The sequence below is a fragment of the Siphateles boraxobius genome, unplaced genomic scaffold, assembly GCF_051911475.1.
Source record: "Siphateles boraxobius isolate OS27281-9 unplaced genomic scaffold, OSU_SipBor_1 12, whole genome shotgun sequence".
Lineage (NCBI taxonomy): Eukaryota > Metazoa > Chordata > Actinopteri > Cypriniformes > Leuciscidae > Siphateles > Siphateles boraxobius.
This window is the reverse complement of record NW_027508722.1, coordinates 20,883,297-20,907,110: the sequence shown is the minus strand read 5'-3', so window position 1 is coordinate 20,907,110 and position 23,814 is coordinate 20,883,297. Positions and strand designations below refer to the sequence as shown.

Sequence of the window (23,814 nt, the reverse complement as noted above, 5' to 3'; positions counted from 1 at the left end):
CCATGATTCACCACTGCTCGAAGCAAATATTTTAATTATCAATTAACTATTCGTTTTATAATGGAGTTGCATATTGTGGCTGTTAAACAGTGAAACACACTGGAAAGTTATAATAGTTTGGTCAAATATCACAATTGGGCTGGGAGAGCACAGTGGTCTGGAAGAGAAATCAACTATATACTATCAACCCTATAAATTCAATTTACTTTGAGTCACAATTATCTTTTAAAATGTTTTATTCTGTGGTGGAAACAAGCTTCCATACGAAGTACAAAATTCACTTTCAAACCAAAAGATTTATGTTGGTCAACGCAGCAAATTCATCCAACTTGAACCTGTTGTGAGATCTGCATTGGGAAATCTTAAGCCCCCCCACGAAAATCCAGATCGCATGAATTCCTATTGAAATAACTAGATTTCACCCATGGAAATTCGTAGGAGAATGGTGAATGTGTCCACACCTCAACAATAGAGACTAATGTGAGAACATCATTTGTGTTTACCTGCACCTCTCGAGCATGGTAAGCGATGATTAGTCCAAGAAGGATGACGGTGGAAAGGCTGATAAGACACTTCAACGCCAGAGAATACATTGAGCTCTGTAAAACACATACACATACTGTTATTAGTACACACACCATTTTTATTTCACAGAGAAATATTCACTTACAGGTGCTAACCCTGTGTATTTGTGGGGGAGGGGATCACAGAGAAAATTAAAAAGCTAGTTAAGCAAAAAATTAAATGTCTGGCATCCTTTTATTATAAACTCATGTGACTGACTTGACATGAGCTACAAACATGGTTGTTTTTTTCCATGCAATTTCAATGAAGAGCTTCAGAAGGATGCAAAAGTACTAGAAGTATTTTAAAAGTGACTCGTACACTACGTTCCAAATCTTCTGAACTCATACGTTAGATCTGTGTGACGAACAGATGGAAATTTTTAATCATGAGATAAAATTCCCTGCAATTACATCAAATCAGAGTCTGTCAGATGTTACATCCCTCATGAATAACAACTGGAATTTCAATCCGAATCTATCATATGGCATCAGAAGATTTGGAATATACACTATTGTTCAGTGGTTTGGGGTCAGCAAGATTATTTTTTTAAAGCAAGGAATACTTTTATTCAGCAAGGATGCATTAAATTGATCAAAGGTGGCAGTAAAGGCATTTATAATGTTACAAAAGTTTTCTATCTCAAAAAATAGTAAGCAGCACAACTGTTTTCAACATTGATAAATATAAGAAATGTTTCTTGACTGCAAAATCGGCATATTAGAATGATTTCTGAAGGATCATGTGACACTGAAGACTGGAGCAATGATGCTGAAAAATCAGCCTTACCATCACAGGAATAAATTACAATATATTGAAATAAAAATGTAAATTGTATTTACTGTATTTCTCTGTTATTTTACTGTATTTGTGATCAAATCGAAAGCAGCCTTGTTAAGCATAAGACACTCATTTCAAAAACATAAAAAAATCTTACTAACACCAAACCTTTCACCTCATTAGATGTACAACCCACTTTTATGATTTCTCCATAGGCATTTTCCAACCTTGTTGGAATCATGGGGGGGGGGGGTATGATATTGTTCTGAAATTCACCTTTTGTGTCCCATGGAAGACAAATAATCCTACCGGTTTGGAAAGACATGAGGGTGAGTAAATGATGAAAGAATTTTAATTTTTAGGTCAACTATCTCTTTAAATAAAAAATGAACAGCACAATCACAGCATGTGCATCTGTGCCATATAGTCTGCCAAGACATTTTTAGTGTATTTTCATAATCTATGGATTACATGCACATCACTTCAAACTACACACACACACACAAACACACACACACACACACACACACGCACGCATACTCAAATGTTTGTCTGACTGGGTGTGATTGCAGGCATCTCACCTTGACACCTATATACTAATATACACTACTGTCTGCTGGACAAATTTAATTTAATTAACACACACACACACACACACACACACACACACACACACATTCACGCACATCTTGCTTAAACTTTCTCTTGACTGAAAAGCTAAAGTTCTTAATCATTTCCAGCCTGAGCCTCAGTGCTGTCCAGCTGAACCACACACATTATTAGATTGGCCACCAGTGGGTCTAATTTAAGGCTCCATATCGGAAGCATTATTCTACAAGGACAGACAGACAGTGGTGTCTGGGGGACCAACGGCTCCTCAGTCTCTCACTCTCACACTGACACACACCCACACACACATATATAAATACACAGGGCTCCTAACTGGAGCACATACACACTACCCATCCAGGGACTAACAGCTTATCGATACAACAACTGCTGCGTTTCATTCTCTGTCAGGCTTTTAAACAAGTCCTAAAGATGATTTTCTCTAATAGGTGGAAAGATTTATTGTCCCTATATATCAACGGGATTTATCTGAGTAGATGTTCCTTCATCAACCCCACTGTTGGTCCTGGAACAACATCAGGAGATGTTGGACATGGTAAAGCCATTACTGTCTGGAAACTAATTTTAACTCACCCAAAACGTACAAATATGCACAGACAATAATGCAAATGCACATTAACTTGAACTTGAGCTAAAGTTACATGCCAGGCAAAATGTATAACTCACATTGTGAATAGGCTGTTGCAAAAAAATGTACAACATACAATGCAGTGTTCTTAACAATTTCTATTAAATAAAAAATCACAGGCATGAAGCAACAATTCAAAACCCTACCTTCTAAAAAGTAGCTAATACTTCACTATGCTCATTATATGCTATTATTTCAGGAGCAATAAGGACCATTTTTTGTGTTTTGTTTTATGTAAACCCATTTATGTTTAAAACATATTTAAATGTTATAGTTTGACACATTTGTGTAATTTTTGTCCACTAAAATGATATGCCGATTCAAATTAAAAATGAAGTTAAAAGGACTTAAATATAATTATTTATATAATGCAATATAATATCAAATATGATATAATATAATTATATTTTTAACAAATAATAAAGGCAAAACTAATTGATAATTATAATATATTATACCATATTCTAGTCGATATTATTATAATAAACAAATACTTTCGCCGTTATTATTTATGTTAAATATATTTTAATTTTAATATAATATAATACAATATAATATAATTATAAAAATAAATAAATATAATAGAAAGGGATCATCTGTGTTCGTTCTACATTTAGTTCATCACTTGTAGTTCAGTTTCCTGTGTTTCTGTTAGTTGGTTTCTCATTGTTTCATTCTCATTTGCACCTGTCGTTCATTTCTTTGATAGGTTTGTCTGTGTAGTTAAGCTCTGGGTTTCTTTCTGGTCATTGTCAGTTCTCGTTATGTGTATAGCAATTGTTTTGTTTTCGTAGTGTTCTGCACTGCTGCACACACTGCTGCGATTAGATTTTTTTCTCACATTTAATGCACCTGGAACGTGAAAAAAATATATAAGATTAGATTAGATTTAGTAGATAGTACAGTGGATATTTAACAGGAGAGTCAAGGGAGAGACACCCTGTTCATTATATGTAATGCGAAACACACTATCCCCCATAGCACTGCTCCAACATATTGACTAATAAAGGAAACTTCTAAAATGAAATTAAAACATGTCATGTCAGAGAGAGATCTTTACAAGAGGCCTTTTGTTGAGGATGCTATATTTAATGCATATGCGGTCATGGAGGTCAGAATTTTACTTCCGCTTTCTTTTCACTTTCCCCAACCCCTGTCTTCTTGCTCTGCCTGCATTTTTTTTTCTTACCCTCCTCCTAAGTGAGTCTTCAGTGTCTGTGACATGACTATCAGAGCTCATGTTATATACTAGCGTGTGAACAGTGAGTATGACGAACAGACTCATGGCTAGATTAGCAGTTATTGATCCAGGTCATGATGGACACCATGCAGAGCTAATAGGCTTTCTGAGCTCCATTAACTCCATCAGCATTCTCTCACACGCTTAAAATATCCCTCCTGCTCTTCTTCTTTTCATTTCTCCTCCATCTATACAGCATCCTCTCTTTACTTCTCTATGGTCCTTTTATAAACACCGAGCAAAATGGCTCTGACGTCTGAATACACAGTCATCTTCAAGCCTTCTGTCTGTCACGCAGTTTACACAAATTCGCGCACAAACACACAAACACATTCGCAGTTGAATGTACCGCCACAAATGCACACCGTCATCTGTGATTCTAATGCAATTACTTCCTCTTTTTGATTTCTTCTTTTACCGATGGTGTTGGATTAAGTGATTCACTTGAAAATCTAAAATACAAGCCACATACAACCTGCAGTGAACACACACACAACGAGAGATTCTTTTCAGATCCTGAAACACAAACAAGACTCATGATGCATAAAGTGGCATGAAATGGAAGTTGCAATAGTCTTTTTTTCCCTGTAACTTATAACCGAGGCTTCTTGAACAACAAAAAATGTAGGGCGGGACTTTTTGAACATTAATTGGATTGTTGGAACGTTGTTGCTGATCTCCTGTGAGTGACAGGTTATCCCGTCCTTGCGTCAGTAAACATATCATCAGAGAAGTCATTGCAAAAGGGAGGGGAAGTTATTTTCATTAATGATTATGAGGTCACATTCATTTTTTTAAAAATGTGTGAGGTGCATGGATATATCATTAATAACCGAATAGAAAAAAAAAAAGATTTGTTCATTCTGATATCATGGTGACTTTAACCACCAAAGGATAATCAAGACCAGAGAAAGTGAAGGGGGATAAAGGGGGAGGAGATGGACCATATAGGCTAATCACCTTTTGATAGAGTTTGTTTATGCGCAGCATGCTTTTAGCATGATTTATGCTGAAGAAGCTACATTTGTGACACCATCAGTGTCAGATATCACTTTTGATTTAAAATGTGCTATTGAAATTGGAGATTTATGGAGATTTTTGTATTTCTGTCTTTCAAGTAAACAGAAAATGTACTTCTACAGACATAGAAAATAGCTGCTACCAAGATGGCTGCCATATGGACCGTCCTTTAAAGGGGCTTTTTCCTGGACAAACACAGATTTGCAGATGATTAATGTCACTGTATGTGCAGTGTTATGAGTGTGTGACCCTTCATTCGGAGCACTTTGTCTAAGTCAAGCAGTCTAATGATCTGAACCCTCTGGCCAAAACAATCGCACACACGCCACACTTTATCATTCACCCTGACCTACACTCACCCCATACAGAAAAACACAGCAAATAAACCACAATCAACCTTTATAAACACACACATAAGCCAATAAATACACACACCGCCAACCACAGTTGGTAATATGAGAACCTGATCTGTCACCTTTACAAGAGGAACTTTATTGCTCAGAGGTTGCTCATTCATAGCTCAGATTACTTGGAGTTTTTATTTATAATTTCTTTCATCTGTTTTCTCAAAAAAAGCACAAATGACACAGCTGTTGACATATTGAAGAGAGCTGTGAAAATGGTGTGCCTAGCATAGCTCAACCTAGCTAAAGGTACGGTAAAAGTAGCGTAGCTCTTAGTTTGGCTGATGGTATTGGTACTTTTTAAATCATGCAGCTTTTCATGTAGTGAAGCTATGTTATTGATTACATTGCAGGCAGCGTTGAGTAAACGTTACATAGTTGATTATCATAATTTCAGCAATAAAGACATGTATTCTCGGTTGGATGGTGAGACTCAAAAAACAATATATAATTAATGAATAGATAACTCTTTTGAATATGTTTCTTCTCAGTGAAACGGTCAACCAAATTACAGTTTACGATCTAAACTGAACTTACGATGTTTAATATGAACATGAAAAATAAGTAGCTTATTGCTAAATTTACACTGCAAATAGGGCACAGAAGCTCTTCTGGAATGCCATTTAGGTGTCTTTACACAAATGCTGCTCAGAAGTGACAAATGCATTTACACAGCAATTTCAACTGTATACTTTGATATAGGGGCTGAGGTGGGTCAGAGCAGGCATAAATTGGTCAGGCTTTTATGCAGTATTATGTCTTTACACAGAATTTTGAGCAGGCACAGAGCAGCCTTAACTATGCTGTGTAAAGGACCCTTAAGTAACAAGCTACTTGTTACATGTAAACAATTCAATTCCTGATATCAAGAATTATAATTTCATCTAGTGAAGCTTAAATTCTAGATATCTATAAATCATATCCAGCAAATTAATTAATGTTAACCTGGCTTGCCATATTTTTTAGGGTTACCGACTAAACTGTTATATTAAACCACAAAACAAAAACGCTACAAAAACACACATCACCACCAAAACCAAAACCAAAACCATGTTAAAAAACAGTAATGTATCTCACTTAATGAAAAACACACACACAGATAAGGCCAATTACACACCGAGTGGCACACACACACACTTGATTACACACTGACATAGACCATTACACCCCCTGAAAACCCAATTACATACTCCGAGGCCAAGGAAAAAATGGAAACACACACAGCCTCACCTACATGCACGCAGTCATACAGGCACATACATTAAGCTTACAGCATTAATGGCCATTTGAAGGTCCTTTTAATTCCATGCACTATTGCCCCCTCGCTCTTTCACTGACCATTCCTCAGGCTGTCCATCTACTCTCATGTTTCTTTTCCTTTTCCCCCTTACTCTCTTTTTTTTTCTTTATGTACTGATGATTATTGCTCCTGTGAGAGTGCTGTAAAAGCGTTAGTGTGGCAGGAGTGGGATTAGGGTCGGGCAGCCCACTGGATCACCCCTTATATATGTCTTAGAGATGAATTACACATAAACACAGGTTTGTTTTTTCTAACATGGTGGGGACTGTCCATTGATTCATATTGTTTTAAAAATGAGCAAAATACATTTTCTATCCCCTTTTCACCTAAATCTAATCCCCACAGAAAACTTTATGTGTGTGTGTGTGTGTGTGTGTGTGTGTGTTAGGGGTTTAATATATTTGAAAATGTAATATATTTCTGTGATGTCAAAGCGGAATTTTCAGCATCATTACTCCAGTCTTCAGTGTCACATGATCCTTCAGAAATCATTCTAACATGCTGATTTGATGCTCAAACTTAGTCCTCTACACACTTTTCCCTGAATAAAAACCCAGATATACACACACACAGTGCCCCACGACCTTGTGCACTGGCAACAGATGTTGATCTTCCAAAGGTGTTCCTAAGATGTTCCAAAGGGATGCGTGACAGAGTGACGAGGGTGTGAAAATTAAGTATTGATTTGACAGATGGAGCTTTTCCCAGGTATTCAGGGCTGATCAGGGTCAAGCAGACATGTGAAGCTGGAGATGGATGGCTTTAATGCATGCGGCCTCGTACAACTCTACACGCGATTGAACAATTTCATGACCTTTTTTATGTTATCCAATGAATACTGAGCAATCTGACCACATTGAAAACTCAAAATGCCTCAAAATATGACTTAATCCTGGAAATAAACAGAGTTCCAGAATATTTACAATTGTAAAATGCTATGCCCAAACATACTGTAGATTCTGCACTATTTCTAGTCAAATAATTTTTTTTCTACAGACAGTATGATGATTTGCTTCCACTAAAACTCAAGAAGCTCTTTGGATCATCTGAAATCATAATGGAAAACATGATTATCAGATTTTCATCAGGAGTTTGTGCAGCTTGAATGCTGCTGTCATTAAAAACAAGAGAGGAAAACCAAACGCTAAGACACTCTTAAACTTATGTTTATGCTAATAATATAATTTATAATCAAAAAGAAGTCTAAGTAGTCATTAGTCAGCTCAGACTTTTGGACCCCACTGTACCGCATATATCAGCTGTGCTTTAGGACAACAATTCAATTATTTTGCATGTAATATAAGTAAATAATAATAATTTATACATCGATATTTTTAATACAATAAAAAGTTGATATGAAAGAGCAAATATTTACCGGTATATGAAATACAACAATGCTAGTAACACGCAATGGTTTCGATTTAACACTGCATTCTTTCGTGCTATTCTTATCAGCTCTCGCTCTCTCCTGTTCCTTTTACCTGTCTATTTAAGGAAGGAACGATGTGTAAGGAGTGTGAAGGGACCAGACACCTCCGGAGGAACCACAGCAGAGCGTGTAAGGAGCAAACACATCTTCACACATACAAACACCTATTCACATCCACAACATTTGCATGTAACATACCTTTGCACAGTTGTATAAAATATATTTAACTATATACATGATTTGAGGATAAATTCATTAAACTAATTGCAATTAATTGCATGTAACTATTTTCAGAGAAAAGCCCCCAAACAAAGATAAGTGAAAGACATTACATAATTGTGTAATGTCACACTTACATGAGACCACAGCAATAGGAAACCACAACCATCCAATCAATTCCTGATGGGCTTTCTTTTTATTGCATTTTTTTTTTTTGATGAGTAATGCACTAAATAAATGCATTAAATCAACTAACCATAATATGCACACTTCTACTGAGATCAGCATACACATACCAAACTAGTGAAATCTTCATTTTTATATGCTCAAGCATAGACAGCCTTCTTCAGCTTCTTTGATTCAATGTGCACACACAACTGCCATTTCAAAAGAGACGAGAGCATTAAGAGGTTAGGAAAATGTTTTGGACATAATGATGCCTCATCAGGAATTTCCTGCTGGTTTCCATCCTTTCAAAAGCAGCTGTCTCACACATACACACACACACACACACACACACACACAGTTCAAGCGGTGCAGTAAAGCCATCAATGGGCGCTTGATGGTGTGCAGAGGTGATTATCAATAATCGGTATAGCCGGTCACTCAGAGATGTGAGCGTTCGGTAGCATCTAAGCAGTCGCTTTCCTTATTAATTCCCTCTGCCATCACTCAATTTTCCATTAAAATAATCTTGTTTCAAATGGGAGTTATTCACTATATGGGGGGTTTGAGGAGAGGTAATTCCCCATTAGATGAGTCGAATCAAATTGAAGCAGTTTGGAGGAAGTGGAAGAGCATCAGTATCTCGCATGTCTCTGGACTTTCAACAGTAATGCACTGAGAGAAAAGCCCTTTAATTGCTCTGAGAGGCGATCCAGCACTAACAGACTTCAATTGTGCTGTTTTATAATGGCTATAATGGTATACAATCAGCATGGCCATTATTCATGAGCAAACTTGACTCACTCACCCATTTTCCATCTCAAATAAAGAGATTTTATTACAGCCTTTCATTTCATCTCTTCTAACACTCACTCGCTTTTCTCTCCCTCTCCAATAACACTCCCCCGTTCACCGCCCACTACAATAACAGAGAGAGAGAAAGAGAGAAAGAGCACTAAGGATAGTGAGTACAAGAAAGAAAGAGAAAAATATCCAGACCCAGAATAATTACCAGGAGAGAAGAGGAAAGGAATCGCCAGAGAGAGGAAAGGGAAAATGAGTACAAGAGAGAGTGAAAGAATGAGCAAAGAGAAGAAAAAAATGTGTGTGACAGAGAGAAAAAGGGAAACAAAGCGTAAGTGGAAAAGAGCGATAGACAAAAGAGAAAACCACAGGGAAGACAGGCAGCGAAAGAGAGATACTGAGACAGAACAAATTTCCTATATATCTGCCATATCACAAGCACCTGTGCAGAACAAGGACCACAAACACACGTACAAGGGATTTCCAGAATACATGCTGAGACAGATCCATTCAGAACAGTGCCAGATGCAAACGAACACCTCATAACGCTCGCACAAACCCACTCGCGGACAGAACACACACTTCAGATGACAGAGTTGTTCCAAGACCTACTGAGCATTTTAAACAACACAAAGTATTGTTTATTCTGCCTTCTAAGACACCTCGTTTTAGACAAATTTCAAAGGAGCATTGCATGTAGCCTTCAAGGTAAATGCAATCCCAGAATGCACTGCGGCAAGCTCATCAAAAAAGAAATCCAATATGGTGGAAAATGCAATAGAACTATCGATTATTATAATGAAAATTAGCAATAAAAACATTACAGTGTCAATAGAATGTACAATTTTACCCAATATTTGCTGTATGTGTGCTGTGTTTTTAAGCTCATTGGAGTATCCAGTTGTTAGCTTAGCAACATGCTAATGTCAAACTCTATTGGAGTCAATAGAGTTGAGTAATGCTTTGTAATGTGTCCCAAATTGTGCGATTTTACCTAATATTTATGTGTACTATGGGTTTTTAAGCTTATTAGAGTACCCAGCTTTTAGCTTATCAACATGCTAACATAAAACTCTATTGGACTAAATTGAGAGATGAGTATGCCTACATATAGCGCCCTAAATGGGTCACTTATAAGGTTCAATAATGCTTTTATTAGTTAATATTAGCATATTAGCTTCCTGTCATCAACAAAAATCAGGCAACTGACACCAAAGTTGACAATGAGCTCGGCTCTGTCTGTCCATTTCTTACTCACCGCACACACATTCAGCCTTCAATCTGAGGCTGTGGCTTTTACAGTGGAAAACATTTCACCTTGACACGAAATGTTAGTTACATTCAATCCTTTTAACGTAACGGCACAAGAATCAGTCACTTACCTAACTTCAGCCTCACTGATTTTGAGACTTTGGCTTTATATAAAATATTACTAGTCTGTAATTCAGCTGAAGTGAACGTCAGTTCTTGTCTTGAGTAACACTATGTAGGCTGTAATGGCAGTTACATCTACTTTGATCATCAAGCAACACTTGATGTTTAGCTCAAGCACAGACTGCGTGGATGCGTGTTCTCGTCTCTCATGGGTTTGAAACTTATGCAGAGCAAAATGGATGTTTGTCATGTATAAATAAAGAGACAGTATACTCCTCCAAAATGTATAAATCTGTTTTAGGGAAGCTAAACACATACAGTCAACCCACACTCCTTTCTGTATTAAACTGTTTCAGTATTGGGTTTATTGAGCTCCTGATCAACATGCTTTCAATTTCCACAAACAATTTTGACTCATCTCTCAGTTCTTTACAGTCTTCACAGTAAAACACTTGATGTAAGTCTAGACAGCGTGGAGGTTTAAAAAGTAGAAACGTGTAGCTCGAATGTTGGTTGGCAGTAAATTATTTATAATTCATTGATTCTCACTACTACTACTTTATCATTTCAATTTTCAGAAAAGTTCAGAAGGTCTTCCAGGTCAGACCAGCCACTAGTCATGTACCTGAAAACTGTAAGCCACACAGCATTTGATCACTGGATTTACAGAAATCATTTCACTTTTTAGAAGAGTTTTCTCATCATTGCATATCTAAAGAACTCCTGATGAACACATTAATTACTATTTGAATTATCATTCAGTGAGTCATTTAAGAATGTATTACTGTCTTCGGAAGGCTTTTGTCTTTTAAACACATTAAAATGTAAAAGTTTAGGTCATTTCATATTGTCATGCAATGCAGGCATTCCCCCAACTTTTTTTCAGCTGAACCTCTTTGACCTAATATATTTAATTGAAGTACCCCCTGAGGTTTAAAGTTAGATCAATAATAAAATTAAGTCAATAATACTTTTAATAATAAATAATACAATTCGGTGTTCTCTGGTGTTGGTTAATTGTCATATGACATGCAGGTAAACAAATAAAATATTTATATTATTCAAATATTTTTAATAATAATAATAATAATAATAATAATAATAATAAATATATATATATATATATATATATATATATATATATATATTAGTGTATTATTTTGATTTATTTTAATTACAAAAGTTAATGATTTAATTAATCAATAGCTTTTAATTAAACTCACAAACCCCGTGCCTGATATGTAATGCACTTAATGTTGTTGATAACAAAGAATGGAATATATTTTCTTTCTTTTGTATTTTTTATATCTATATGATACAAGATTATCCCATTTAAATCAATGTGATAAAATGATTTAGGTCAAAAGTAATCTAAAGTCAGGCCTAATCAAAAAGTAGTCAGATTATATTACCTGAAATTTGTATGGATTATGATACTAACTACAATTTTTGTCATGTAATTTTGAATCAGTAACCGACTACAATTTGTTATTACTAATCTACCCAGCACTGGCCACTGTATGTTTGTAAGGGATGATTAAAAATGTTCTTCTAGGAACTTGTTTTGGATCCAGAACATTCCTTTAAATAAAGTTTCTAAGCATTTCTTAATCATACAAATATTACTGATCTCTACTCCATTTTAGAAATCTCAGCTGTCCAAAATTCTTTCTGAGCCTACAGACATTTGATCCTGTCAACATTACGAACCTTGAATGTCTACTGCAATGTGTATGTTCACTAAGATAGACAACTATTTAAAACATTCATGCTCACGCCAGATTCACAGGTGCATCATTACTGTCCTCTGTTCCAAAAAGGTGACAAATGCCATACCAATTCTCCATGGATGTTTGTTTTGAGAGTTGATTTTCAGCCTAGCTTGTGAATCATGATATGGGCCTTGCACCCTCTGAATAACAGAAGCTCCTGTGATGGTTTTCTGCGATCACACACTTCGTGCCCATTCAAACTGAGAGGGCTTTGAATGCAACTACCGAAAAACATTTATTTATATCTCTGATGATTATGTCGCAGGATTATTGTTGGTGTTTGTTGCAAAAAAATCACGCATTCACATTGCACATAAATATGCACTAAATATAGTCACTCCAAATGAGTCACACTTTTCATAGTTCACTTGCTTTAAACTAAATTCTGTCATCCTCTAATCCACCCTCACGTTGCTCAAAACCTGTGACTTTTTCCAGTGGAACACACAAGCAGTTAAAAAGGTCTAAGCTGCTATTTTTTATAAAACGAAAATGCAACTGATCATTGGCTTTGAAAGTCAGTTTAAAAATGTGCTTAGTTTATTTAAGTTAAAAAACAACAACAACACTAAACAGAAACTATGGCACGGTGCGGTCACATTTCGGTTAAATTTTTTGAGGAAGAAAAGGTCCATTGACAAAAGTGTAGAAATGTATGAAGCACCATTTACACAGAAGTCAAACCAAAAGCAGCTTTCTGTTGGTCCCGATGAAGCCGATGCAAAATCTGCATTGTTAAATGTTTCGCCATCACGTGAAATTCCCAATCGCATGGATACCTATACTGAAATGAGTTTTTTTGTTCTCACATGTCAAGCAAGCACTGTTGGGCTGCCGTTTTTTTTTTTTTTTACCATATTTGATGTGCTCAATGCATAAGCATTGATCAATGTTTATATAAAAGTCTAAATTAAAATTTGTATCATATAAACTCACGTCTCATCAGAAGACTTGGATTAACCTGCTGGATTCATGGAAATTATTTTTCTGATCTCATTTTGTACTTTTTGATGCTTCAAGTTTTGGTTGCTTGGACTTTCAATGGATGGACAAAAACGAGGGTGAATAAATTATGACAGAATTTCGTTTTTGTGTGAACTATTCCTTTGAGTGATTTTTGTGTGGTCAAACATCTGTTCTTGTTGGTTTAATCTCATTATGCAACTTGTATACTTCTTGATTTAATAGTCTGCACTACTATATGTATGGCTGCATCCAAGTTTTACCACCGATATTTTGGGAACATGGGAAGCATGTGCACTTTCATTCTTATTCACACAGACAGAGCAGGACCAGCAGGAAGTGTCCTCGTGCCCGACCATTCACCCAAGTCCCCGGTACACAAAGTCCTCACCTTATTGTAGACACCCCAGGACAGCTCGGTCTCAATCACCATGACAACAATGCCAAACATGCCGAATATGAGCGCATAGTCACTAAGTCTCTTCCTCTTTTCGAACAGTGCCCTCCTGTGGCCTAGTTTGTAGCCAATGTTCTGATTCTTACGTTTAGAGGCTTTGGAAGCAGTCCTCCCTGGCCCTCCCACGGCACCGCCCCTCCTTCCATTAGTCCCGCCCCCCGCCGCACCACCTAGCATGCCCCTGCTCTCAGAGAGGGCGTGGTTCTGGTGGTAGATGGACATTTGATTGGCCGAGGCCTCTACTTCATAAGCGTGTCCATAAGGTGGATCCTCTTTCGAGGAGATGATGATCTCTGGGGGGTTCTGGGATTGGGGTTGACTGTGCTGAGAGGAGGCCGCGGTCACCTGGCCCGCGGTCGCCCCGCCCTCTTTGGTGTCGCTTCCGCTGTCGGACTCGATGAGGTTCCGACGGGAGGCACTGAGGCGGCTGAGCGGCTTCATCACGCCACCGCTGTACTTGCATGAACTCATGGCGATCTCTGTAAAGGGGTTACTGTCCCGCCTGTGCACCAGGGGACTGGCCTGCCTGTGCTTACATCCCCTCTCTCGCTCCCTCTCCCGCTCCCGTTCTCGCTCAGTGGAAGGTGAATGTGAGGAGTAGAACAGCGCATTGTAGACAGGCGACGTCTCCCCACTCAGGCTGTGTTGGCTACCCAAGCAGGAGGAGAGCGGCGTGCTAGTGGGGTGGAGCGCATTTGGGATTGGCGTGGACAGCTGGGGCGTCATGGACAGGGGTAATTTGGGCAGCGACGCCGGGGGAAGGTTTGGCGTGGTGGGCGAAGGGGTGCCATTGAGACGCTCCAGGCTGCTGTTGCCCCCCGTATGATTTGAGTGGTTGGTCCCAGGGTAGTTGCCAGAAAGGGAAGCATGGGAAATACCACCGATAGGGAGGGGGAGACGTTGCTCTTCGTCTTCGCTCCCGCTGAGAAGGACCAGACTCAGAGAGGGAGGGGGATCCATGGCAACCAGGCTCCAGCAGGTTTGTTTGTGCTCTGCTCCTCAACTCTGGAGTTTAGTTGGAGGGAGAGAAAGGAAGAGTGAGAGTGAAGAACGTTATTTATAACCGAATTAAATTAGCAGGATCAAAAGAAGGCTGGATTAAATGGGGGACTCCCCTCATATTAATAAATGAAGGATGGATTGAAAGTGTTGGGTGACACCGAGTTGCTTACAATGTGAAGGAGGAGTTTGCGTGGAAGATCGTTGTGAGTGAAAAAAGAGAAAACTGATGAACCTATGAACCCATCCATTTCTACTAATCGCTCTGAGCTTTCTCTCTTCCTCCCTTTCTCTCTCTCTCTGACACCCCCTCCTCTCCTCTAGCTCCTTCCAGCAATATCTGTCACATAAATGCATGCAAGATTCTCTCTATTTTTAAGAAACTTATGCAATAGTCAAATTGTGGCCTCTGGACTGACCTGTGACAAATGCAAGACTCATCATATTACCATCACTGCACTGCACTATTTGGTATTTGTATTGCATCTAAAATAAATACATGCTAGAGAGCATAATATTGATCATTTAGTAGGCTACATTTATAATCATGTATGAATATTTACAACTAAGATTTTGATTCCATCAGACATCTTTCTCTCTGTCACTTACCTCTCTCCTGTCAGTCTATCTCCACCTTCATATGGTGATTTCAAAAGCAGTGCAACAATATTCCTCCACACTTTTTCTTTTTCATGTTGTCACAATCATGCCATAATTTCTTCTTCGGCTCGTTGTCAAGCTGTGATTCCAAATTGAAGGTTTTTAATGAAAGTAGTATAAAACGGTATTTATTTAAACGAGACTCCTACGGACGAAAGCTGTTGCGTTCAACACCTGAACAATGATAGAAATAAAAGCAGAAAATAAATAGCACGAAAGGATTTAGAGCGCTGTTTAATATTTCAGGAAATGTATCCACCCGTTGCGTTAATTAGCATTATTAGCCTCCTGTGAAGAAAAGCGCTTTAAAGTAGAATCTGGATATGAGTAAAGGTAAAAGTAGCGAGAGTCTGATATTGTGTAGAAATGGATGCATGTCCTCCAGATCTCACTCTGACAGCACGTCTCTCATACTCCCTCTCCCTCTCTCCCTCTCCCTCTCAACTTCTTTTGGGCTCCGTCTCTCCGCCCAAGTCCCTCCTCTCTTCTACTCTCATTGGACACACATCGCTGAACCAAGCAAATAAGCTCTGGAAACACTGGAAGAACATTTAATTTAGAAAAACCACCTGCCTCCTCCACTCCTCTTTCTGCCTTCATAGCACAAAGATTTTTCAATACAACCTAACAACAAGCGATCGAAATAAATAAAGATTAAATAAATTAAAAAAATATATCAATATTATAATAGTTGTTGTTAATCATAACATTAATAATTATTATAACATATTATTAAATAATTAATGATTAAATAAGCGTGACCTTTTAAACAAACAAACAAACAAATAAATAAAATTATGACACTTTCTTCTCTATTTTATGTTTTTATTTTGAGAGAAAAAGAACGATTCATTGATATCTTCATCAGTGATTAAATTCAAGTTGTCAAAAAAAGTGCCATGAACTTTTCAGTTAAAAAATTTAAGGCAAGAATTAAACGTAAGATTTCAATTTCAGTGGATTGCCATCTTTGCAGTGTAATCTGCACTCTTGCTCAAGGTCACCGAATCATGACATGTCAACGCCTCATCAGCATAGGGGTATGAACACGCAGCTGCCAAAACAGGTCGAAGTCCCACCAACAGGTGTCAAAGGACACAGCACCTAGCCTATTTCCCATAAAAGTAGACCTAACTGCCCCTTTGTCTCCGGAAACAACACCTGTCACCGGGAAATACACGGCAGCCGATGCCGGTCTAACAGACATCCCTTAAAATGACAACTTATATTCGTTAAAAATTTGTTTAATCATTTATTCACCCTCATGTCATTCCAAACTTTGACTCATTCTGTGGAAAACAAAATAAGATATTTTGAGAAATGCCACAGTGTTTTTTTTTTGTCTCCACACTCAATGGTAACCAAAACTGTTTTGTTACCAACATTCTTAAAAATATCTTCCTTCTTGAACTTTAATTTTTGGGAGAACTATCCCTTTAAGATATACTGTCAGGCAAACCTTTTAGTGACCACATTGCCAATGTTGACATCCGCTTTTTATAATGATCAAAAACCATAGCTGCCTATTCAGCGCATACGTCCACCACCGCACAGGACGCTGACTCTTGCTAATGCATGTAGATCTAAAAAAAAGGGATAACATGAAGAGAAAAAAAAGCACTTTAAATGGGTTTCCAGGTGAAAGTGGCTCATCACTTTGCTATCTCACGGCAACACTGTCCTCTCCATCATGTCATTATGTTCTGGCTCCGGTAATTACCACGTAAAATCCAACATTTCAGGCTCCCTAAACCGGATATAGCAGGATGGCGCTCCATCAACGTGGACAGAGAATATTTTACTTGACAGGCACGGATAAATTAAATACTCAAGTCACCTGGAAAGGCGATTTCCCCAGATTTAGTGACTATTACAGCACAATCCATATGTCGACCCAGTGGCATCATCGGCAGCAAGCGCTGTCCTCCTCATCCCGCGCGGTAGTCATGGTGATGATGTAAGGTCACACTATTCCCATACATGTGTTCGGTATCACATAATCTAAGGTGCATGACACAGGCTCAATTCCCCAGCGTTCAATCCAGGAGATATTAAAAGACTTTAATAGACTAAAGCCCCAGTCACAGATTTTGAGCATGCAAAATTTCTTTGGACACAGCAACGGTTGTGATATGATGTCACTTGATGATGTCTTTTTTATAAACATGGATTCAACATATAACAAATAGTCATACACTCAAAATGTAAAAAAACAATACAATCTACTCAACTTTACTGCACAAATATTGTTCTATACAGCCAAGAGGTCGTGCCGTGAGTGAGTTATCGATCTTCTACTGGTCACACGTCTTCACGTGATGCGACTTCGTATAGCTAAGAGTTTACCAAACTTGAACATTGGAACACATCAAAATGCTAAACTTTTTTTTCGCATTTTGCATTTGCGGTCTCACGCATTTGATTTGCATGCGTATGAATGGAAGTCATTGCAATGAAAAGTGTAGTGTGACCGCCCCTCTAAGAAATAAGTGGAAAAAAATAAACCAGCCACATCTGAAAGGGAACTGAAAGCTAGCGGCCCACTAGAAAGGTCAAAGGTGACCGTGCGAGGACAGTGACAAAATGCGACACAGCTGTCCAGTTCTAACCGGAGAAGATGATGGACATGAGAGCTAAGATCACAGCTCAGAGGACATGAGAAAGAAAAAGAAAGGGAGAAATTCACCATGCCGATTTCAGTCTCTTCGACAGGGAAGGTTATGGATGTGCAGAGGGGGAGAGTGACACCAAACAAGTGCTTTTGTTGCTTTTGTGAAGAGAAAAGGTCAGCTCATTCCTAAAGGACACCTATGAAGTGGTGTATTACAGTGTTAAAGTTCGAGAGAAAATGATAAATGCTGGGAAAACACTGGTCTGATAAATTTATATATAAATATATATATGACCAAACAACAGAATGAGCTCAGGCAGAGTGGTTACCATGCCAACACCAGAGTACACAGACAGTTGTCTTCTCTTTTCCCCCCTGTTGGATGAAACCCTTCTGTCCAAATGCCTTACAGTCTGCATCGACAGGAGGAGGAGCTCTCCATCTCACCTTGATCTTGTTTTATTTTAAATTGCACTACTCGCTAATAGACGTGTAGGCACAGCGTGTTTGATCCACGAGGCCGCGTTCATGCATCTAAACAGGCCGTAAAATTCCCATCATCTCCACCTGGATCGAAACACACTCACACACACACACGGATGCTAATCAATAGCAGAACAGCATCATTCGGTGGGCAGCAGGGTGAAAACAAACCCACCTTATTTGCTAATGTGAACTCAGCAATACTACACTTGAGCTATGCCTCATCCTCCGGTCCGTTCAAAACACACCATGTTCTCGAAGTCAGTGGGAGTCGTTGGTGACCCCAATGATTCAGTGGACATGCTAAACTCATGAAACGATCCATCAAATTGAGTCACGGCCCATAATCTTTCCTCCTGCCAGCCATTCGACTCTTCCCTCGGCTGCAGTCACATGCTTCCACATCGTTTGATGGTAATGAACAAAAAGGGTTCCCACTGACAGAGGCAGAGAAATTTGCGAGCGCAATGAGAGCGAGATAAAAGGGGTGAGAGTGGGAGCAGGACGGAGCAGGGAGAGAAACAAGGAATAATAAGAGAATGGAAGAAGAAAAGAAGAAATGACAGGCAGTAGGGTGTGAGTGATGGGGGGCAGAGGGAGAAAGAGAAGGAGAGACAGATGGACAAACAGAGACAAGTAAACAGAAAGAGAGAGGGGTGCCACAGTAACAGTCTGGTGCTACGTCAAATGCTTTGCTTTAGATCCCGTACGAGTATGAACACACACACACACACACACCGCATATCCCTTTCCCAAAGAAATAACTATACCCTTTAATGGAAAGACACGGAGAAAACATGCACATGTTGGTCTAAAAATACACCTGGCAAAAAAATAAATAAAAAAATAGCAGGCTTCAAAAACAGCAGGCGCAGAGTCTAAATAATCCACACAGACAAATGCAACACAATCGTGGTGACGTCTTCGCTCTTGAAACAAACACACTCAGAGAGCAGTATTCTTCATGTTTGCTAATGGACTTCCTTACTGCCCACACGCTCAGGCTCAGTGCTACATCAGCACATAGCTACACCATCCCGTCCGGCCATAATGTTCTAGGGTTCGCTAAATGTTCTCCTACTGTTACAACTTGGCTGATGAGACATGTCTTAAATGTTTTGGAAGACAATTTTGAATGGACAGAGTAACAAAAGAGTAGAATCCGTGGCTCTGTGATGCTGGAGAATTCGATCAAAGTCTGGCAATATAAAGATGCTCTCAATTTGTGATGCACTCACTGAATGATTGGTGATCATTGGCATCTTAGCCAGTATCGCTTTTGTTGCCCCAATAAGAGCAAAAGCTAGATTCTTTTGTCAAAATATTGACACAATAGGTTTTGTTTTGCTTTTTTTATCAAACGTTTTGTTTTGCAACAAATTATGTTAGATTCTTGTCATAGCCTTATTATAAGACTGAAAATACAATTCCTCTTTGATTTTTGACTGCTGCCAAATTTTATGAAAGGTTTGTTTTGTTTTTAATTTAGTTTTTTAAATTTTGAGTTTTGTTTTTGTTTTTGTTGAAAGTTTATTTTGCAACAAATGATGCTGGATCCCTAGTCTTTTGCTAATACGAGTGAAAATACAAATCCTCTTTAATGCATGACTGCTGCAATATTAGTTTTTTTGTTGTTGTTTGTTTTGTATTGTGTGTGTGTGTGTGTGTGTTGAAATTTTTGTTTTGCATCAATCGCCTTTCTGCGTCCGAAATCGCATACTGTATAGTAGTACTACATTTGATTGAACTTACTTCACAGTTCACACCTGTTAAAAAATATGTTCTATATAGTATGAAAGAAATTCGTATGTACTACATCTGCCATGTTGTCATTGTCATGTCATATGGCGTCTTGCTTCAACTCCATTCACAAATCCTCTCCCGTGGCCTCATGGGATAGTAAAGTGTCCATTGAATGCGCACTTCAGAATAGTAGTGGGTCATATGGGTATTTTTCCCCTACTGTTTTATGAATACTTTTCACATACTTTTTTTGTCCTTATATAAAAGTAGGCATATTCTGACGCAGCACTTGTCTTTAATTCACGAGTGTGAAGATACAATTTATCTTTGATGTATGACTGCCGCAAGATTTTTTTCTTCTTTTAGTTTTATGTTTTGTTTTGAAATGCTAGAGATGTAACAATCTGCCTAATAACTGCTGCTATCCACTGAACATTAATCTGAATTCTGAATTCAATTCCATTGAATTTCTAACAATTCATATCTAATTAGTGTTTACACTGGTCTACAGCCAAAATACTTCTGAAATAAATGTAGTCAAACTTTACTTATTCTGGGTCACTGAGAACAAAAACGATGCTTAAAACTGTTGATTGGCTCTAGTTTTCAAGATATGCTATTGGGTTGACCCTTGACTTGGCAATGGCAGAGGAAAAGTGAGTTATAAAGAGAAGGGATCTCATTTTAATTCAGAAATTACTAAAATACCTCTTTGACTGGATCTATGAATGAATCTATGACTGGCTTTGGATATACTTGCTTTTTAGGTAAAACAATGATTAATGCAATCTGAAGCTGGTATTGCGTCATACACGCTATGAATTGCATCATGTTATTCCTAAAAAAATCATGGATGATGCCTTCATAATAAAACTACTACTGAAGTTCTACTGAACAAATTTCCTAATATCAGCTCTAGAAATCATACAGAAGGAGTGCAAAACTGGACCACAGCCCTTCAGATTTTAAATCCAACCTTGCTCCGTCCAACACACATACCTGTAGTTTTCAAATACTATCTACAAAATAGATGTAAAATGTAAAAACTTAAATATTTTGGAAGCAGTTGCCAATCAGTTGTTTAATGATCGTATTTGATTTCAGCACATCAAAATACATAATAAATAGAACATTTTATCTCTGAAGCAGACGACTTCTAAAGAATTGTAGACTAGTGTTATTAATGAATTACTCATCCCCAAATATTTAAAATCAGATCTATAACAAATCATTTTTGTAACCTTTGCCACCCTGCATATGATTTAAAAAAAAAAATCAGATGTATGGCAGCTGTATGACTGCACTTTGTTTCTCAAATTAGCATCTATTGCAAATATGAGCCAACTGTTATTCTTCCCTCTAATTAAATATTACAGACGTTCTGATTAAATGTATTCTAAGATGTACTGCCACTGGAATAAATGAGTTAACATAGTCAATAAATCTTGTTAGGCAGAAAATATCAGGATTTTCAACCACTCACCAAAAGTAATAACAGCAATGAAAATCACATTTTAATTCTATAATAAGGGACTCCACCTTAACCCTTGCCATGAACACTGCCGGCTGTTGTCTGGCGTATGAGGACATTTACTCTGTTCTCTCCCTGCCATCTATGTGAGCGCTGGACACTTTGAAAGCTTTCTCATTACAGACATACCACCTGCAGCCCCTGGAAAATTCCCTAAACTAAAGGTGATGCGGTCAGGGTTCGCCTACTATAAACAGATTACTACCTAAATACCAGTCCATCATCCCTACCCTCTACTCTCACCTTTTCCATTCCCCACTCTCTCCATTTCAGTGCTCCTCTTTTTCGGCCACTGCCTTTTGCTCTAACCTTTTCAACCTCTATTAAATGTTCATCAACCTCCACTCACCTACAGTGTCACAAAATGAGTAAAAATTAATTATAAGATTAAATTCATTAACAACAGTTAATTCATTAAGTATCAACAATTAACAATACGCTACTTGTATACCACTTTTTATATTTTATAATTATAGCTGATATTTTTTTTTTTTTTTTTTTTTTTTTACAAAAATGCAGCTTTAGAGCATGCCACTAACAATGGCAATGCATTTTGATTGAACTATCCAAGTGTAACAAGTTTATAATTAACATTAATGTGGACATGATAATAGTAGGGTATATTTATAGGCTACATTACAATTAACAAAGAGTAATGCTTTAAATATTGCCCAATATATACCTAATGCACTGACTAATGTTATGTTATGATGTGTAACCTAACCATCAAATCTTTCAGTAGCCTATGTTTCTGTGACACCCAAATGATGTCCTTTGAGGGAAGGTTAGTGGTTCAATATAAAATGGATTAATTTATGAAAGAAACTCCATATATTTGGCATGCAGTGCATATAGCAGCACATTATAACCTCATTATGTAAGCCACAGATATGCACAGATTTCTAAATACAGTACTAACACTTGTGCTGTGACAGTTGGTGTGTAGGTGGAAGTTAGAAGGGAAAGCCCTCAGATGTTGATATCTCTCTCTCTCTCTCTCTCTCTCTCTCTCTCTCTCTCTCTCTCTCTCTCTCTCTCTCTCTCTCTCTCTCTCTCTCTCTCACACACACACACACACACACACCATGCACATTACATTAGTGCATTTGTCATTCTAGCCTATGCAGTCCTGCAGAACAACTTTGATTCTACTGACACAGCTGGTGGAACTGAAAGGACCGTGTGTGTTTTTCATGGGAGGGTGTGTGACGACCTGCAATGTGCGAGCAGTCTTAAATGTTTCGTTTCAGGGCTCAAAACAGTGTCAGCTGTTGCGATACATAATAGGATGCCACGAGCACTGAGAGCAACATAAACACACAATGCTAATAGCAGTGACTCCTATAGCCTACTCATTAACCAATAGCAGCTTAGTTCCGCGTTTCCCTGTTCTTTTCACCTGAGGCTTTCCTGCGACCCACACTTAATCTTCACGTATTCCCTCATTCCCTCTTCTCATTCATTCTTCTCTCGGGCATCGATCACCTCAATTACACGGCGTATAGACCAGACTAATATTTCATATACACGCTGTGCACTTGTTTGACATATCCGTCGAAATATTCGCGCGGGCCTGGAGTACAGATAATGCCTTTTTTTAGTTGGAGTGTGACAGCGCCGTTTATACAGAGCGTGACACGACAAAACCAGGTCGCCAGGCGTCGTAGACACTGTGTATGAACGCTTGATGTGGACGTGTCAGCCGTCAGAGTGCGTTGTTAATAGAGGCTGTGCTCTTTTTAATAAAGTGTGAAATTATCAATACATTTCACTACCACAGCTGATGGTATTTTACTCATTACCCTTCCAATAAAAATGCTTTCAGACAGAATCAGCAGACTTTCCAGCGAAATTAGTGAGGGGAAAACGAATAATTTTACATTAATGTTCTCTTTTACTGTCCAGGGGTTTGATCTCAAACCTGTCACCTGTGAACTACACGAAAAAGGGAAAGGTCGCCATCCAGCGGTTGTTTAAAAGGTAAACGGGTAGGTTGTGACAAGTTTTGAGTTTGTAGGCCTACTATATATTTGAATTT

At 38.1% G+C, this 23,814-nt stretch overlaps 1 protein-coding gene across 1 annotated transcript in view; it reads right to left on the bottom strand.

Moving 5' to 3' along the window:
* kcnn3 (potassium intermediate/small conductance calcium-activated channel, subfamily N, member 3) overlaps window positions 1-15,850 on the bottom strand; it is a 92,512-nt gene extending 76,662 nt beyond the window's left edge. Inside the window, exons 1-3 of the mRNA XM_077210853.1 lie at window positions 15,358-15,850; window positions 13,684-14,754; window positions 504-599 (exon numbers count right to left, since the gene is read on the bottom strand). Coding sequence (XP_077066968.1) covers window positions 504-599; window positions 13,684-14,709 — 1,122 coding nt within the window. The 5' untranslated portion in view covers window positions 14,710-14,754; window positions 15,358-15,850. The remainder of the gene's footprint in view (window positions 1-503; window positions 600-13,683; window positions 14,755-15,357) is intronic.
* Window positions 15,851-23,814: the final 7,964 nt, after the last annotated feature.